At 38.9% G+C, this 16,400-nt stretch overlaps 1 protein-coding gene across 1 annotated transcript in view; it reads left to right on the forward strand.

Annotated features, from left to right (window-relative positions):
- The first annotated feature begins 620 nt into the window (after positions 1–620).
- Positions 621–16,400, forward strand: part of CCDC169 (coiled-coil domain containing 169) — an 80,756-nt gene continuing 64,976 nt past the window's right edge. Inside the window, exons 1-4 of the mRNA XM_027877595.1 lie at positions 621–724; positions 8,506–8,588; positions 12,134–12,244; positions 12,327–12,367. Of these exons, the coding sequence (XP_027733396.1) occupies positions 621–724; positions 8,506–8,588; positions 12,134–12,244; positions 12,327–12,367 (339 nt within the window). The remainder of the gene's footprint in view (positions 725–8,505; positions 8,589–12,133; positions 12,245–12,326; positions 12,368–16,400) is intronic.

Raw genomic sequence — 16,400 nt, forward strand, 5'->3', positions numbered from 1 at the left:
TGAAGTTGGTCTTTGGGCTACAGAAAGTCCCAATCTTAAGGAAACTTAAGGATGAAGGAAAATGACCTTTGCTCTATGATAAGACCTAGGAAGGGAACAGTCTTTTTCCCACTCCTTTCTTAAAGGCAGTTAAGTAACTAGACCAAGATCACTCAGCAGCTGAGTGACACCCATAGAGCCGGGTGGGAGTGAGGGGAGGGACCCTCAGAAAGGAAAGAACGCTCCTGGCGCAATTTCTCTAAGCCAGTCAAGGAGGTACCGGAGCTCGCCAATCACGGAGCCGAAAGGCGGGGCCGTATTGTTCTACTTCACCAATCAGCGGGAGCTATCGAAGGTTCACGAGCCCAGAAGTCCAGGGTTCTCGCGTCCTTGCCTCAGACCTTGGGGGTCCTCATGGGCACGTAGCGGGACAGCTTGGAGCTCCTGTGGTATTTCTCGGTGTGCCCGGAATCCCCGCTTGTCTTCTGCCTACGAACCCCCTTCTCTGCCGCCCTTGTCCAGTACTTCCCATCGTTCAGACTTCTGCGTCCTCGGGGGAGTTTCTACGCGGGCTGGGGGCCGGGGTCTGCCGGTCTTCGGGTCACTCCAGCGGGGGCTGGGAGAGTCCGGGCTACGTTACTATGGAGTCGGGGGCTCGCCATAGTGACGGCACCGCTTCAGCGGAGGGGCTTCCCAGGACTTGGTCCTGCGCTCGCCTTTCCAAGTCAGTCCCTGGACCAAAAAGGTGCGGGAGCTTAGTGAGCTCAAAATTATGGGGGAAGGAAGAGGGGACACCTTGGGCAGTTGGACCACAGACCGCCTTAGACTGGAGTTACTGGAGGAAACTCGATTGAAGTGAGTTGGAAAGAAACGAGGACGAAGTGCCGGATGGAGTGCATAGAGAGATACTCCTCCCAAGCCACTTGTGCCTTGGAGGTAGCTGGGGTGGCTGATGCTTGCAGAGCTCCCTTAAGCTTTATTCCTGGTGAAAATACCTAAGCCCCTCCTATCTCCCCTTTCCCCATCCCCCACCCCAAGCCCTGGCTGATGGCAAAGAGTCTGCTGAAGACCCCGGTCCAAATCCCAAAGTCGCCCGAGCTGCAGATCTTGAGAAATTCGCTTTACCCACTCTGGGACCCAGTTTCCCCATCCGAAAAGTGAGAGCTTTAGACGAAGATGATCTTTAGGGTTCCCCACTAGCCTTGAATCTTGAAACGCCTATGCGAATGTCTCCTTTCTACCAAGGGAATAATAGGTTGAGATGACCCAGTATGAAACCGGCGAACTTAGCGTAAATCCTTTGGATTAGTAGTATTTCCACAGTTCTGAAACTAATGGCCCTATTTTACACTATTGCAACTTTGAATACGAGAATTTCGGGGAATTCATTCGAACTAATGGGGATTGGGCTGTTTTATAGCCTACAACCAACTGCTGTATCTCACACAATTCTAACTTTATGTAGGGGGAATTTCAGTACATGTATTCACTTGGGGGATTCATGCTCACTAACCAGGATCGGGGTATATATGGCCTGGAACTAATTGCCATAACACAGTTAGGATGTCTAATAGTACTAATGTCAATACATGTAGACAGGGGCTTCATTATTCTTACTAATCTTAATCAGGATCAGAATAGATATAGATACCTATATCTCACATATATACTGGATATATATCCTGTATATAACATATATTTGTATACACATTTGTGTGTGTGTGTATATGTGTGTGTGTGTGTATATATGTGTGTGTGTGTATATATGTGTGTGCATATATGTGTGTATGTGTATATATATGTGTGTGTAGGTATGTATGTATTTCTGCTTAGGGGAATTGACAAGAGCATCAAGTGAAATAGTATAGAGGGAGAAGAAGCTTAGGACTGAGCCTTGGGGGACACCTACCATTAGTAGGCAAAACCTGGATGAAAATTTAGCAAAGGAGCAAAGTAAGACAAGAAAAGAACCAGGCTAGAGGAGTGTCCTGGAAACCTAGGAAGAAGGTAGTATCAAGGAAAAGAGAGTAATTGACAGTGTCAGAGGCTGCAAAAGAAGTCAAGAAGGCTGAAGATTGAGGAAAAGAACATTAGATTTGGCAATTAAGAAGTCACTGGTAGCTTTGGAGAGAGCAGTTTGGGTTGAGTGATGAGTTTGGAAGCCAGACAGTAGAGAATTGAGAAGAGAATGAGAGGAAAAGAAGTAGAATCACTGAATGTAAATGGCCTTCTTTAGAAAAAAGAGAACAGACATATGAAATGATAGCAAGGATGGATGGATGAAGTGGAAGGGTTTTGGAAGGTGGAGAAGATACTCATGTTTGCAGGCAGTAGGGAAGCGGTCAGTAGACAGGGAGAGGGGGAAGATAAATGGTACTGGGGATAATAGTGCTTATTATCTAATGGACAAGACAGTCTGGAATGGGATCACATAGGTGGGGGGTAGGGGATGGAGTTTGCCTTGGCAAGGAGAAGGGCCACCTCTTCATGGCAAACAGAAGTGAAGGAGAAAATAGTGCCGGAAGACATCTGGAAGATGTGATATAACTGGGAAGGCAGGAACTCTTGGTGAATGACCTCATTTTTTTTTCAGTGAAATATGAGGCAAGGTTCTTATCTGAGAGGGGGAAGGGAAGAGGAGCAATAGGTCTTTTAAGGAGGGATGAAAAGCTTTAGAAGAGCTGCTGTCCTGAATGGGATAGTGTTAATTAGGGTGGTAAAAAAGGATTGCCCTGCCACATCGAAGGCCCAGTTGAGATTATGTAATGTGAATTTGTAGTGGATCTAGTAAGCACAATTTAGTGTGCTTATTTTTCTCCATCTTCATTCATCAGCATGTAAAATAGCACTGAAGGCAGCAGATGGTGGAAATAGTCCAAGGCTAGGTCATGGCAAGGTAAGAAGAGAGGCCACCAAAGGGTCAAGATGGTAAAGGGAAGAAAAAGTAGCTAGTGCAAGGGTGATGGTTCAGGTTAAATTACAATACTATGCTATGTCTACTACAGATTCCTATCATCTAATCTCAACTGCCCCTCATTGGTACATGGCCATTTTTTTTTATTATTCTTTGATTCTATTATCACTCTCCTCAGCAGCCTTTCTGCTCCTTTCCTTTTCTCCTAATGTCTCCTCTATCACTATTTCAGTGCAGATGTCCTCATCTTCTAGTTTACTGAGAAAATAGAAGCTGCCATGAACTCCTTCTGCTCTCCTATTCTATACCTCAAAACTTTCATATATATAGATATATACATATAATATCCTCTCTTCCTTCACTACTCCTAACTCTGAGGAAGACATAGCCCTTCTTCTTTCCATGAACAACACTTCTATCTGTGTCTTCAAATGCCAGAAGTAACATCAGGCACTGTTTGCATTACATAGTCCACCACAGGATGTGCCAAAGTGATATGCCTAAAGAATGTATCCAGTATGTCTCTTCCCTGATCAAGAAACCCAGTTGGCTAGCTAGTGCCTGTGGGAACAAATACAAACCATTGCTTAGTTTTGTATCTAAAACATCTGGTACCCAATATGGTTATCAAATTCCTACCACCTACTTCATACTTTCATAGTCACTGTGATGTTTGATTACTGACTGTTGTTCAGTTTTTTTCAGTCATGTCCAACTCTTCATGACCGCATTTGAGGTTTTCTTGGCAGAGATACTAGAGTGGTTTGCCATTTCCTTCTCCAGCTCATTTTACAGATGAGGAAACAGATGAAGCAAATAGGGATACAGTGACTTGCCCAGGGTCACACAGCTACTAAAGTGTCTGGTGCCAGATTTGAACTCGGGAAGATGAGTCTTCTGATTTCAGGCCCAGTACTCTATCAACTGCATTACTTAAGAGTCAACTACTCTTCCCTACCCCCGTGCCACCCCCCCTCACCCCCAGCCCCTCATTGCTTGTTCTCACCCTCATCTTCCTTGACCCTATCCCTCTCATATCTACAGCTCAGTTCATCCTGTCCCTCCCATTATATGCCCACTAGGATTCCCAAACCGTACCAGACTTCATCCTTTATTTTGAATCTTTTCCTTTCATGTTCTTTCCATCTTATAGTACTCATTGATACCTGGCTTCTCCTGAATGATAGTACATCCTTGACCATCCTCTCCAGGACTCTGCTTTCTCTGATACCCTGATCACAGCAACTGAGGAGTTGGAGGAGGGAGTCAGAATACTTCTTGCTTGCCACTGGCAATTCCAGGCTCTCCCTCTACCGTCATCACTGCGCAACTTCTTTGAAGTTCAAAATCACTCCCATCAAAATTTATCCCCCAGTTGAGATAGCAGAATGGAGGTCAGTTTCTCTCTTTGCTCAAGGCTATTAGTGCCTGGTTCACTGTCTTTCTCCGATTTCTGTCCTTCAACATTTATGTCGAAGTTCTATCATACAATCTAACCTCTCAAGTCTAAAATTTCACATTTCAGATTCTACTCAACCTAAAAACATGCTGAAGAATGATTATACCCTAGTTCTTGCCATGACCCATTATCCATGATAAAAAACTGACATTCCTCTATATCTGATCATAATTTCCTATCATTCCATCTCTCCCTATGCCCTATGCTCCTAAATCTATTCTTCATCATCATTGTGACCTCCAGTCCCTCCAAACCTCAGCCTTTTTTCAAGGCCAGTCCTGCTGCTCTGAATTTCCTTTCCTTTTACAGACTTAGGACCCTGAGCAGTGCACCACCACACTGTACTCTATTCTCAAATCGCTTCTGCCTTGTCCTCTGGCTGCTCATGTTTTGCCAAACCCCAATCTTGAATTATTCCCACCACCTACTTCTTCTTGGGGGCAGCTAGGTGGTGGGCCTGGAGTCAGGAAGATTCATCTTCCTGAGTTCACATTTGGCCTCAAACAAGAGCTATGTGACCCTAGGCAAGGCACTTAACTCTGTCTCAGTTTTCTCCTCTGTGAAATCAGCTGAAGAAGGAAATGAATGGTAAACCATTCCAGTATCTTTGCCAAAAAAAAAAAACCCAAATGGAGTCACAAAGAAGCAAACACGACTGAAAAACAACTCAACAAATTCTTCTGCTCCTATTCATGTGCTTCTGATAGGAGTTGTTGGAATTCATGCAAATGAACTGACTAGATTCACTGCAGATGTATCCAATCTAACCTCAACTCGGCCCTTACTGAAGTTGAATCAAGGAAATTCTTTTAATACTCTCTAATTCCCTATCCTGCTCATCACAGAGGTGATTTTGAAATGTCTCCTCTCTTCTTAAATCCCCACATCTTTTCCTTCCCCCAACTTTTTAGCTGAGTACTTTGCCTCATAATTTACCAAAAAAACAAAACAAAACAAAACAAACAAACCTGAGGCAATAGCTGCCTTACTCTTTATCTTAAAACCTCTTTCCATCATTCCCTACTCTCCCCTCTTTTATTCCAGTCTGTGATAATGACATGGGCTCTTCTTACCAGGGCTAGACCCACTTCCCTCAGACACCAGTTGTATGACTTTAGGTAAGTCACTTAATCTTTCTCAGCCTCAGTTTACATATCGGTAAAATGAGGGGGGTTTGGATTCTATGGCCTCTTCCATCCCTAAATCTATGGAAACAGGTGTCCTTGATCCTTCCCCCTCCTGTCTGCTTCAGCAGATTGTTCCTTCAATCATCCCCTCTAGTTATAATCTTAAATCTTACCCTACCTACTGGTTCTTTCCCAGATGCTTTTAAATATGCCTGTCCCTCTCCTCTCTCCTTAAAAATATCTTAACTGATTTCTGTCATGCCTTCAAACTATCACTGTAATATCTCTCCTCCATTTCTCAGCCAAACTCCTAGAAAAACCTATTTATTCTTCATTTTCTTTCCTCCCATTCATTTCTCAAACCTCTGCAAATCTGGCTTGCTACCTCATCACTCAACTGAAACTGCTCACTCCAAAGTCATCTCTCCAATAAACTTCCCTTGCACTATCCCTCCTGGCCCCCCTCAAAGAACTCATAATTGCCAAATCAGATTGTTTTTCTCACTCCTAATCCTCCTTGAGCTCTCTGCTGCATTTGAAGTTGTTGGCTACCATCTTCCTCCATATACTTTCTCCTCTGGATTTTCCAGACACTATCCTCTCCCAGTTCTTCTCCTACCTGTCTGTCCTCAGTTTATTTTGCTCTTTTTGGAGCCCATTTCTCTTTTTATAGAGGTCATCTCCCCTGGGTTTTACTATGATCTCTCTTCAGATGACTCTCAGATCTCTACATCCAGCCACAGTCTCTATTCTGATCCCCAGTCCTGCATCACCGGCTGCCTATTGCACATATCGAATAGGATGTCCCAGAGACACTTCAAACCCAACACTTTCAAACAGAACTCGTTATCTTTCCCCTTCAAGCCCAACCTTCTTCCAAAGTTAAATATTTCTGTCAAGTGCATCACCATTTTCCTAGTCTCCCAAGAGTTGGCAGCTTTAGCATTATTCTCACTCTTCCCAATTCCATCAATCTCAGCAGCTGCCAAATATCACCATTTCTGTCTTATGTCTGTCCCTTTTCACAACTCTCATAACACCCACTTTAGTTCAGGTCCCTGTCACCTCTCCTGGATTATTTCAATGGCCTAATTGGTCTTCCTGTCCCAAGTCCCTCCTAATTTCATTCTGTTCTCCACATAGCTCCCAGCTCAAGTCTTCCTCTCTCCAAGTCTAGCTCTGTATTCACTATGCTAACTACAATGCATTCCCTCCTCACTCTCCCTTGTGGATTCTCTTAACTTCAAGGGAAGAACCACTTTCTACAGGAATTCTTTACTGATTCTCCCAGCTGCTAGTGCCCTTCCTTCTTAAGATAACATTCCTTTTGTATTCGGTGTGTATGTATAGATAGATATATATGTGTGTGTATAACTATCTAGGTAGATATTATATGTATAAAGAGATTTGTCTATAGATATCTAAGTCAATATTTATAGACATATCTATATCTAGGTATCTAGCTGTATATCTATATGTATATCTATACACACACACACACACACGCACACACACACACGATGTAATAGTGTAGACTGATAGAATGTAAACTCCTTGAGAATAGAAACTATTCCATATTTGTCTTTGTATCCCAACACCTACCACAGTGACTGACACATAATAGATACTGAATAAATGCTTATTGATCGATTGGTTGACTTGTATACCTTGTGAATTGCCTCAGGAAATTATAAGCTCTTGTAGAGTTTTATTTTTGTATTTGAATCAATCCCTAGCATCTAGAACAGTGCTTCAAATATAATGGGTTCTTAAGATCTTTAATTTAATTGAGTTGGATTGAAACAGAAATGTGGGTCTATTTGTTATAGAGACCTAGTTCCATCTGATATTAGGGACACATTTCCTATTAAGGAGTGAGGAAAATCTATATAGGTGAATTTTTCAAATAACTAAAGCTTATGTCCTTAAACACCCAAACTTTTCATTTTAACTGTTCTGGTTAGAAATCTTTCTAAAATACATTTCATACTGACTTGTCTTAAATTATGCTAGATATATTTTGACCTTTTATATTTGACTTATGATTATCATGAGCATTGGGCAACATAGTGGGAAGAGCACTGAATTTTGAGTCTAAAAACCTGGGTTCAAATCCTGATCCTGCTATATATGTATATATATATATGTATATATATAAATATATATGTATATATATTATATATGTGTATATATATTAATATATATGTATATATATTATATATATATAAAACATTGGAAATTTTTGTTTCTTTATCTGTAAATTTAGGGAATTGAACTAGATGCTCTCTGAAAGTTTTTCCAACTCTTGATCCTATGATGGTTCTCATTATTAAGTGCACTACAGTAATATTTTAATGAATATTAAGGTATTTTGGACAAGCCACCCCCACCACCCACAGTGACCCTGGCTGCTCTTGTTTTTGTAGTTTGTTAGTCTACTTTTTACAGTTTCCTCAGTTGCTTCCTTTCCTGTAGAGTTGTCATTTCTTGTACTTTGAATTTTCTTGCTCCTAGCAACAATCCCGTTCCATTTTCTGATTTCTTGCTTAAAAATCTTCTGTGGGGGGAGCAGCTAGGTGGTGCAATGAATAGAGCTCTGGCCTTGGAGTCAGGAGGACCTGAGTTCAAATCCAGCCTCAGATACTTACTAGCTGTGTGACCCTGGGCAAGTCACTTAACCCTGATAGCCTCAGCAAAAAGTTAAAAAAAAAAAACTTCTGTGGCATGGTAAACCAGATATCCAGACTTTTTAGAATCTTTTACAAAATAAATAGTAAATAGGTGCTTAATGGTTGCCTTCCAGACTATCCTATGAAATGCTTTACTTTCAGTGGATTAGCTTTGGGACTATTTTGGTTGTGCAGAATTTATTTTTCCCCTTGGTTTTCATATGCACATTATCCAGTCAAAGGGTTAGGATAAATGTGCCCTGGATAAGTAAAATGTTATTGTATATTAATTACTATTATTACAGTATTTTTCTTCCACTGATAAACATTATTTAACCAATTTCTTTAATTAAACAGGGATATAGTGCAACTCACAACGATTGAAATCAGGAACAAGATAGTAGAATTGGAAGAAGGATTAAAAAATGTTGATGATGAAGGTATAGTTTTTCTACATATTAATGTTTTTCTTACTAGGAAAAATATTAGAGAAGATTGTACAACCAATATTACAGTAAGTCTATGTTTTTGGTGGTTAATAATAGTATATAAATAATAGTGCAATAAAATCCAACCTCAAAAAAAAATTCAACCTCAGTAGTCCTGTTAGTATTTCTATCAATGTGGAAGTATTTTCTTTCATCATAAGAGGTTGATACCTTTCTGTACTTTTTCATCATGGATTGTTTTTATATTCTAGGTCATTTTACATTCTGTGAATACCACTTCTGTGCTTTTGTCTATTTGTTTGTGTGTGTGTGTGTGTGTGTCTGTGTGTGTATGTAAGATAAATTATCATTTGCCATTGCCATAGTCTTCTTTTTTTAACATTTCAATTTATTATTTATTTTTAACATTCTTTTCTTTGTAATTTTGAATTCCAAATTCTCTCCCTTCCAGTCCCTCTCCCACCCACTGATCACATAAACAATATGATGTCATTTATATATGTGAAACCATGAAAAACATTTCTATATTAGCCATATTTCAACACAAGAAAAATAAAATTAGAAAATTATACTTCAATTTACAATTCAGAGTTCATCAGTTCTGTCTCTGGAGGTGGATAGCATTTTTTCATTATGAGTCCTTTGAAATTGTCTTGGATCATTGAATTGATCAGAGTAGCCAAAACTTTCACAATTATCATCATTACAACATTGCTGTTACTGTGCACAGTGATCTTCCAGTTGTCATTTCACTTTTCATCAGTTCATACAGGTCTTGCCATGTTTTTCTGAAACTTCTCCCATCATCATTTCCCATAGCACAGTAGTACTCCATCACAATCATATGCCGTAACTTGTTCAGCCATTGCTCAATCGATGAACATTCTCTCAATTTCCAGTTCTTTACCACCACAAAAAGAGCTTCTATAAATGTTTTTGTACATATAGGTCCTTTTCCTTTTTCTTTGTTCTCTTTGAGATACAGACTCAGTTCTATACTTAGTAAATATTTGAGAAATGAGGCCTTTATCAGATAAACTTACTGGAAAATTTTTTTATATTACTTCATTGTCTGTGGTACCTTTTAGCATAATGTAGTTTCCCTGATTATCTCTGTTAATTAGGTCTATTTTTGCTTTTGCTTTGAGATCATGATTGCTACCCCTGATTTTTTTTTTTTAGTTGAAGCATATTATATTCTGCTCCATCCTTTTATTTTAACCCTGTGTGTCTTTCTGTTTCAAGTGTGTCTCTCCTAAACATATTGTTGGATTATCCATTCTGCTATCTGCTTCCATTTTATGGGTGAGCTCATCCTAGTCATATTCACAGTTATGATTACTGTGTATTTTCTTCCTTCCCATTTTCTTCTGTTTCTTCCTCTTTCTCTCTTTTTATGCTGTCCTTCCTCAAAAGTCAATTTTGCTTCTAACCACTGCCTCCCCTAATTGGCCATCCCTTTTATCATCTCTCTCATTTCTCTCATCTCCTTCCCCTGTTGTTTCCCTATTGGGTAAGTTGCATTTCTATACACACCTGAGTATGTGTATATCCCTCTTTCAACCAATTCCTATGAGAGTGAGGTTTAAGGCCACCATACCACCATTTTCCTCTCCATTGTAAAAGCTCTTCTGCACACCTCTTTTATGTGAGGAAAATATCTCCATTCTACCTCTTCCCTCCCCCTTCTTCCACTGACTCCTTTCTCAGTCCTTGTTTTTTTGGAGAGCATTCTAACATAATTGACTCATACCCATGTCCTCTGTTTATGTAAATTCATTTTAACTGTCTTAATAATGATAAAGTTCTTACAAGTTACATGTATCATTTTCTCATATAGGAATGTAAACAATTTAACTTTATTGTTTACTTTTTATGCTTCTCTCAAGTCTTGCATCTGATTGTCACATTTTCTATTCAGCGCTGATCTTTTCATCAGAAAGTTGTGTTTATTTGTTATCCCTCATTTTCAATGTGTGACCAGCTTCCCTCCTTTTCTGATCACATATTTACTCAATTATACATGTCTTGTGCCACTTCTTATGAATCACAGTTTAAAATATGTAGTAGTTGTTTTCATAGTTGTTTAAATTAAGTATAACAATAGTTCATTCTCATGAAGAATGTTATTTCGGAGTGACATACTAGATATTTTGTAATTGTTCATATAGACAATTCATACAATTAATTAGGAACATTCATCTTCCCCAATGTCAAGGAACTCTCATTTTATCTTTTAATTCAGGGTCAATCAGGAGTAACATAACTCTGTGTGTGTGTGTGTGTGTGTGTGTGTGTGTGTGTGTGTGTGTACACTCAAGAGTTGACTGGTAGCCGTTTGAAAAATGTCAGGGAGTCAGGGAGTAGACAAGGAAGCTTTTTTATGAAGTTATTACAATAATCCATGGAAGTGATAAAAGAGCCTGATGGGAGGATATATTGCAGAGGTAGAATTTATAGGACTAGCAAGATTGCTGAATTTGGGATATGACTAAAGAGAAGATTTCCAGTGGAGTCTTTTGTCCTTTGTACAGTGAGGAAGATAGGGAGAGTATGAGGACTCAAAGTTTATACTTTATTTGCCATTCAATCTAATATATTAACAATGTAATTGTAACAATGTAATCAACATACAGTTATAGACTTATCATAGAGCCTCAGTTATATACATCAAAATTTCCATCCCTCTAATGGGTTTCCAGTTCATGACTCTTGATAGTGGGAACACATAACTTCCCTCTGACCTTCACTAGAGGTAGTGTTTTCCTCCATTTACTACAGTTCTTTAAGTGAAAGCTGTATGGTCACTTTTGAGAAATGTTAAAGGTGCAAGTTGTGCTAGATAAGCCCCAAGGTCTTCCCATTTATGAGATTCTGAGATTTCTTTGGAGGCCATTTTATATCACTAGAAAGAAAACCATACATATACGTATATATATATATATGTGTGTGTGTGTGTGTGTGTGTGTGTGAGTATGTATATGAGGCTTTATATACATGTGTGTATGTGTATGTGTGTATACATATACACATACATATATACATGCACAAAGATGCACATACATATATACATATATACATGTGCATGTATATGTGTGTGTGTGTGTGTGTGTGTGTGTATATACACACACATATATGTTAAGGATCAGGGCTGTCCCAAAATACAATAGTTTGTATTTTGAAGGTAATGACTTTGCTTCCACTGAAATGTTACATCAAAAGGTAAATACATCATTTATGTTTCATGGGGAACATGTTCATGGAATAGTAACTTAATTTAAAAGCCATCTAAGGACACTCTCAGATTTGAGATATAATTTTAAATATTTGATGATTTTAAATATAAAAGTATTTTTGGAAGAAAAGAAAGATTGTGATTCTAAAAATATAATAGTGCTTTAGAAGGGTTATAGTAGTATATTTAAAATATTTTTCATTCTAAATACATTGGAGTACTTTTAAATATAAATTGAATAAGATGCCAGCATTGATATATGAAACTGGTAATTTTGCTTTTGTCCTTTTTCCTTATAAAGGTAATGAATGGAAAATTCGTTATGAAGCACAAATTGAAATTAATAAACAGTTAGAAAAGCAAATATTAAGTCTTCGAGAGAAAATGGCCAAAGTTTATGGGAATTCTTCAGGTAAAGGAGTGATTATGTGAATGTCTTATGAATGTAGTGAGATTTGATTTTATATCAATTACTGATGTTTGCTTTCTTTTAGATAGATTATCTTCTATTCGTGTCTATGAACGGATGTCATTGGTGAGTAAAATTTTAATTTCTCTACATAATTAAGAAAAGGGAAAATTGGAAGTAAATGATTTTGAATTACTTCACAAAGAACAAAAGATTTTTTTTCCATAAGCAGTTATCCTAAATATAGCTTCAATTACATATATATTGCACAGAATCCCCTTATTTTCAGTACACAAAAGTCTATACTTTTCTTCCCTAAGAGTTTGGAAAGTTAGACTTGGTACTGAAGCAAATAATTTTTCTTGGAGCAATATCCCCATCTTGTGTAGCTTTTGGAAATAGCTATTAGAGCCATTTTAAGTTTGAGATTTTTTTGTACCTAGAGGCAGACATTTATGCAGATTTCTCCAATCTTAACTTGCAATACCATATTTTATCATGCCAACTGTAGAATAACTTTTACAACATTATAAAATATTCACATGGATTGCTTTGGGGCCCAATGGTGTTTAAATACTTTAGTTCATTCTAATGAACAAAATAGGGTTTGGTTTTTTTGTTTGTTTGTAAATTGATGCTAAAATAAAAAAGGAGTATCCAGCATGTTGGAGAATCAGAATTAAAATTATCTCAGAAAATTTAAGAAGTAGTTAGAATTAAATGAAATGCATTAAGGACATGTTAATTTGGGGCCTGGAGATAAATTCAGAATTATAAGGTGGGTAAGTAAGAGTGACTATTGGTAACATGGCTAAAAATCTCAGTGACAGGAACATTGGTAGAAAACTAGTCATAAACTCAGGATGAGACCACTGTAACAGGAGCAAGGGATGAATGGGCCAAATTTGGGTCCCCCAAAATCACTGGTCAGGATTTAGAGAGGGGTATTGAAATAAATGAGCTAGAGGAAAATATCTAATAGTTCGCTAATGTCAGAACCAGGCATGTCATTAGAACCAATCAGTATGCACTATATTTTCTTCTAATCATCTTTGCCCTCCAAATTTTCCTGTTTCTCTTGAGGATGCTACCATTCTTCCAGGCACCTAGATGTGCAACGTTGTAGTCAACCTTAACTCTTTCCTCTCCCTCAACTCTAATATCCAATTTTCAAGTCTTTTTGATTGTACCTTCCCAAAATCTATGGAACCCATCCCCCTTCACTTGTGCAGCATCTTCCCTAGCTTATGTCGCCATCACTATTTGTCTCTGTTGTGGTAATAGTCTTCTCTGATATCTCTGATTCCAGTCTTTCCCTCTTTCCAATCTACCCAAGCATAGATCTGACTATGTGATTCCTTACTTAGAAATCTTCAGGGGCTCTCAATTGCTTCTGTGATGAATACAAACTCTTCAGTTTGGCATTTGGCATAATCTAATTCCCACTTACTTCTTATAGTTTTATTTAAAATTAATCTTCTTCATTCCTACACTTTACATTCCAGTCTGCATGGCTTTCTTGCTCTTCCCCAAAGAAGCCATTTTATTTCCTTCCTCTGGCCTTTTGCCCAGATGGACTTCAGTGTCTTCACATCTGCCTCGTAGAATCCATTTCTCCCTTCAGCTTAAGTCATTCCTCCTCCACAAGGCCTATCCCAATTTCTTCAGTTTTCAATATTCTCTACTTGTAATTATTTTGTGTTGTTGTTAAGTTGTTTTCAGTCATGTCCACTTTTTTGTGACCCCATTTTGGGGTTTGTTTGGCAAAGATATTGTAGTGATTTACCATTTTCTTCTCTAGCTCATTTTACGGATGAGGAAACTGAGGCAAAAAGGGTTAAGGGACTTGCCCAAGGTCACACAGCTAGTAAGTGTCTAAGGCCAGATTTGAATTCAGAAGGTGAGTCTTCCTGACTCCAGGCCTGGCACTTTATCCACTATACCACCTAGCTATCCAATTATTTCATATAAGTCTGTAATCAGTGAAGTAGAAAGACAGCTGGAAAGGAAGTCATTGGACCTAGGTTCACATCGTGACTGCCCTGCATGATCTCTATGACCTCAGCAAGGCTCCTGAACTCTCTAAGCCTTAGCTTCTTCATCTGTAAAATTATGTGGTTGATCTGGATGTCCTCTTCAGTCCCTTCCAATCCTACATTTATGATGTTGTGGTCCTCTCTGTCTGTTTTACATATACTTATATATGTACACACATACACTCTAACATCTATAATATATAGTATATGTATATATACACATGTTTATGTATGTGTGTATATATACATATATACACATATATATGTATGTGTATATATATACACATAAATGTGTGTATATATATATATATACACATAAATGTGTATATATGTATATATACACATATACACATAAATCATAAGCTCTTCCAGGGCACACATTGGCTTATTTTTATTGTACCTCTACCCCATATGCATAACAGGTACTTGTACACAAGAGGTATTTGTATCTATAACAGGTACTTAATAAATATTGGTTGAATTGAATCTTCAGTGGGGTCTCCTAGCCCACCAGGAGAAGAACCTTTTAGGTCTGATCAAGGATATGTCACAGAAGTAATTCAGGAGTAGCACAGAACCAATGCCAGGAAACAGGAAGTGAATGGAGAGCTTCTAAGGCCTTGCTGTTGACCTCATGCTCCTTCTATATGTACCCCAAAGTTATAATACTCAAGTGTTTATAGATGCTGCATAGCTAGTTTTGCGGATGGTAGGGTAGGGGAGCTCTTTCAAAGAGAGAGAGACATGATCTCTGACTTTGTGTTACAGTTGGAAAGGCTACTCTGGAGAGGGGAAATCAAAGGAACAGTGTCATTAGAGTGGGTGGAAAACACTTAATGTAAGTGATAAAGGAGTTGGTGTATAATGAAACACTATGGTTTCACCTATCAATGTGAATCAGCAGCAAGAAGAGTCTCTCAATTACTTAGCTGATATGACTGGTCAGGAAAATAGAGGCACTGTCTCTAGAGAACGATTGGTCATAAGGGGCAAAACATGACACCCCGTGGGCCCAGGATACCTCCTCAGGTTTGAGCCATCAAGACCAAAAGAGAGGCTACTTCAGATCTTAGTGTGGAAACTTAAGCCAAGAATATGAGCCAAGAAGCAGAGCTACTCCTGGAAGTCGACTTACATGTAACTCCCCAAAGGGGACTTACTTAGGAACAAGTGACTGAAGTAAAGCTATGCAAGTAGTTCTGGGCAGCTAGGGGGTGCAGTGGTTAGAGTGTCAGGCTTGGAGTCAGGAATATTCCTATCTGAATTCAAATCTGGCCTCAGACACTTACTAGCTGTGTGACCCTGGGCAAGTCACTTAACCCAGTTTGCCTCAGTTTCCTCATCTGTAAAATGAGCTGGGGAAATGGCAAACCACTCCAGTATCTTTGCCAAGAAAACCCCAATAGGGTCACAAAGAGTCAGACACGACTGAAAAATGATTGAACAACAACAATTATAGTTCTGGATCAGAATATAGCTTGCTATGGAGACAAAAGAATTAAGCAGATGCTATCTCAATGTTTGCCAATTGATGACACATTTGAACTTGGATTTCTGAGGCTATCTGGAAGAGAGAAACCAGAAGAGGTTCTTTTTCCATCTTAAAGGCAGAGTTCAAAAGTGTGCCTAATCTTTGGTAGCCCTCTCCTCTATTCCTTCTTTCTGCCAACTAGGCAACTGGGTAGTATAGTGGTTAGAGTGCTGGGCTTGGAGTCAGGAAGTCTTGAATTCAAATTCAGCCTCAGAGCTGTGTGACCCTGGGCAAGTCTTAAACTTCCATTTGCCTCAGTTTCCTCAACTGTAAAATGAGGGTGATAATAGCATCTAACTTGCAGGATTGTTGTGGTGATCAAGTGAGATGATATTTGTAAAGCACTTAATACAGTACCTGGCCCATAGTAGGCCTTATGTAAATGCTAGCTATCACTATTATCTTCACCATCATCATCATCGTTTCTTCTGAGACTTTCATGGGCTGTTGCTGCAGCTAGATGGAGTAGTCAGACAGATGAGGTGCAAAGAAACTGCAGAGAACTGAGAGCACCAGTTGGTGAGATAAGGGAAGAACTTGCCTCATCTTTGCACCAGGATTGGGAGCAGATCCCTAATGGGAGCTAATTGTA

This window comes from Vombatus ursinus, unplaced genomic scaffold, assembly GCF_900497805.2.
Source record: "Vombatus ursinus unplaced genomic scaffold, bare-nosed wombat genome assembly UNPS02014813.1, whole genome shotgun sequence".
NCBI classification, from domain to species: Eukaryota; Metazoa; Chordata; class Mammalia; order Diprotodontia; family Vombatidae; genus Vombatus; species Vombatus ursinus.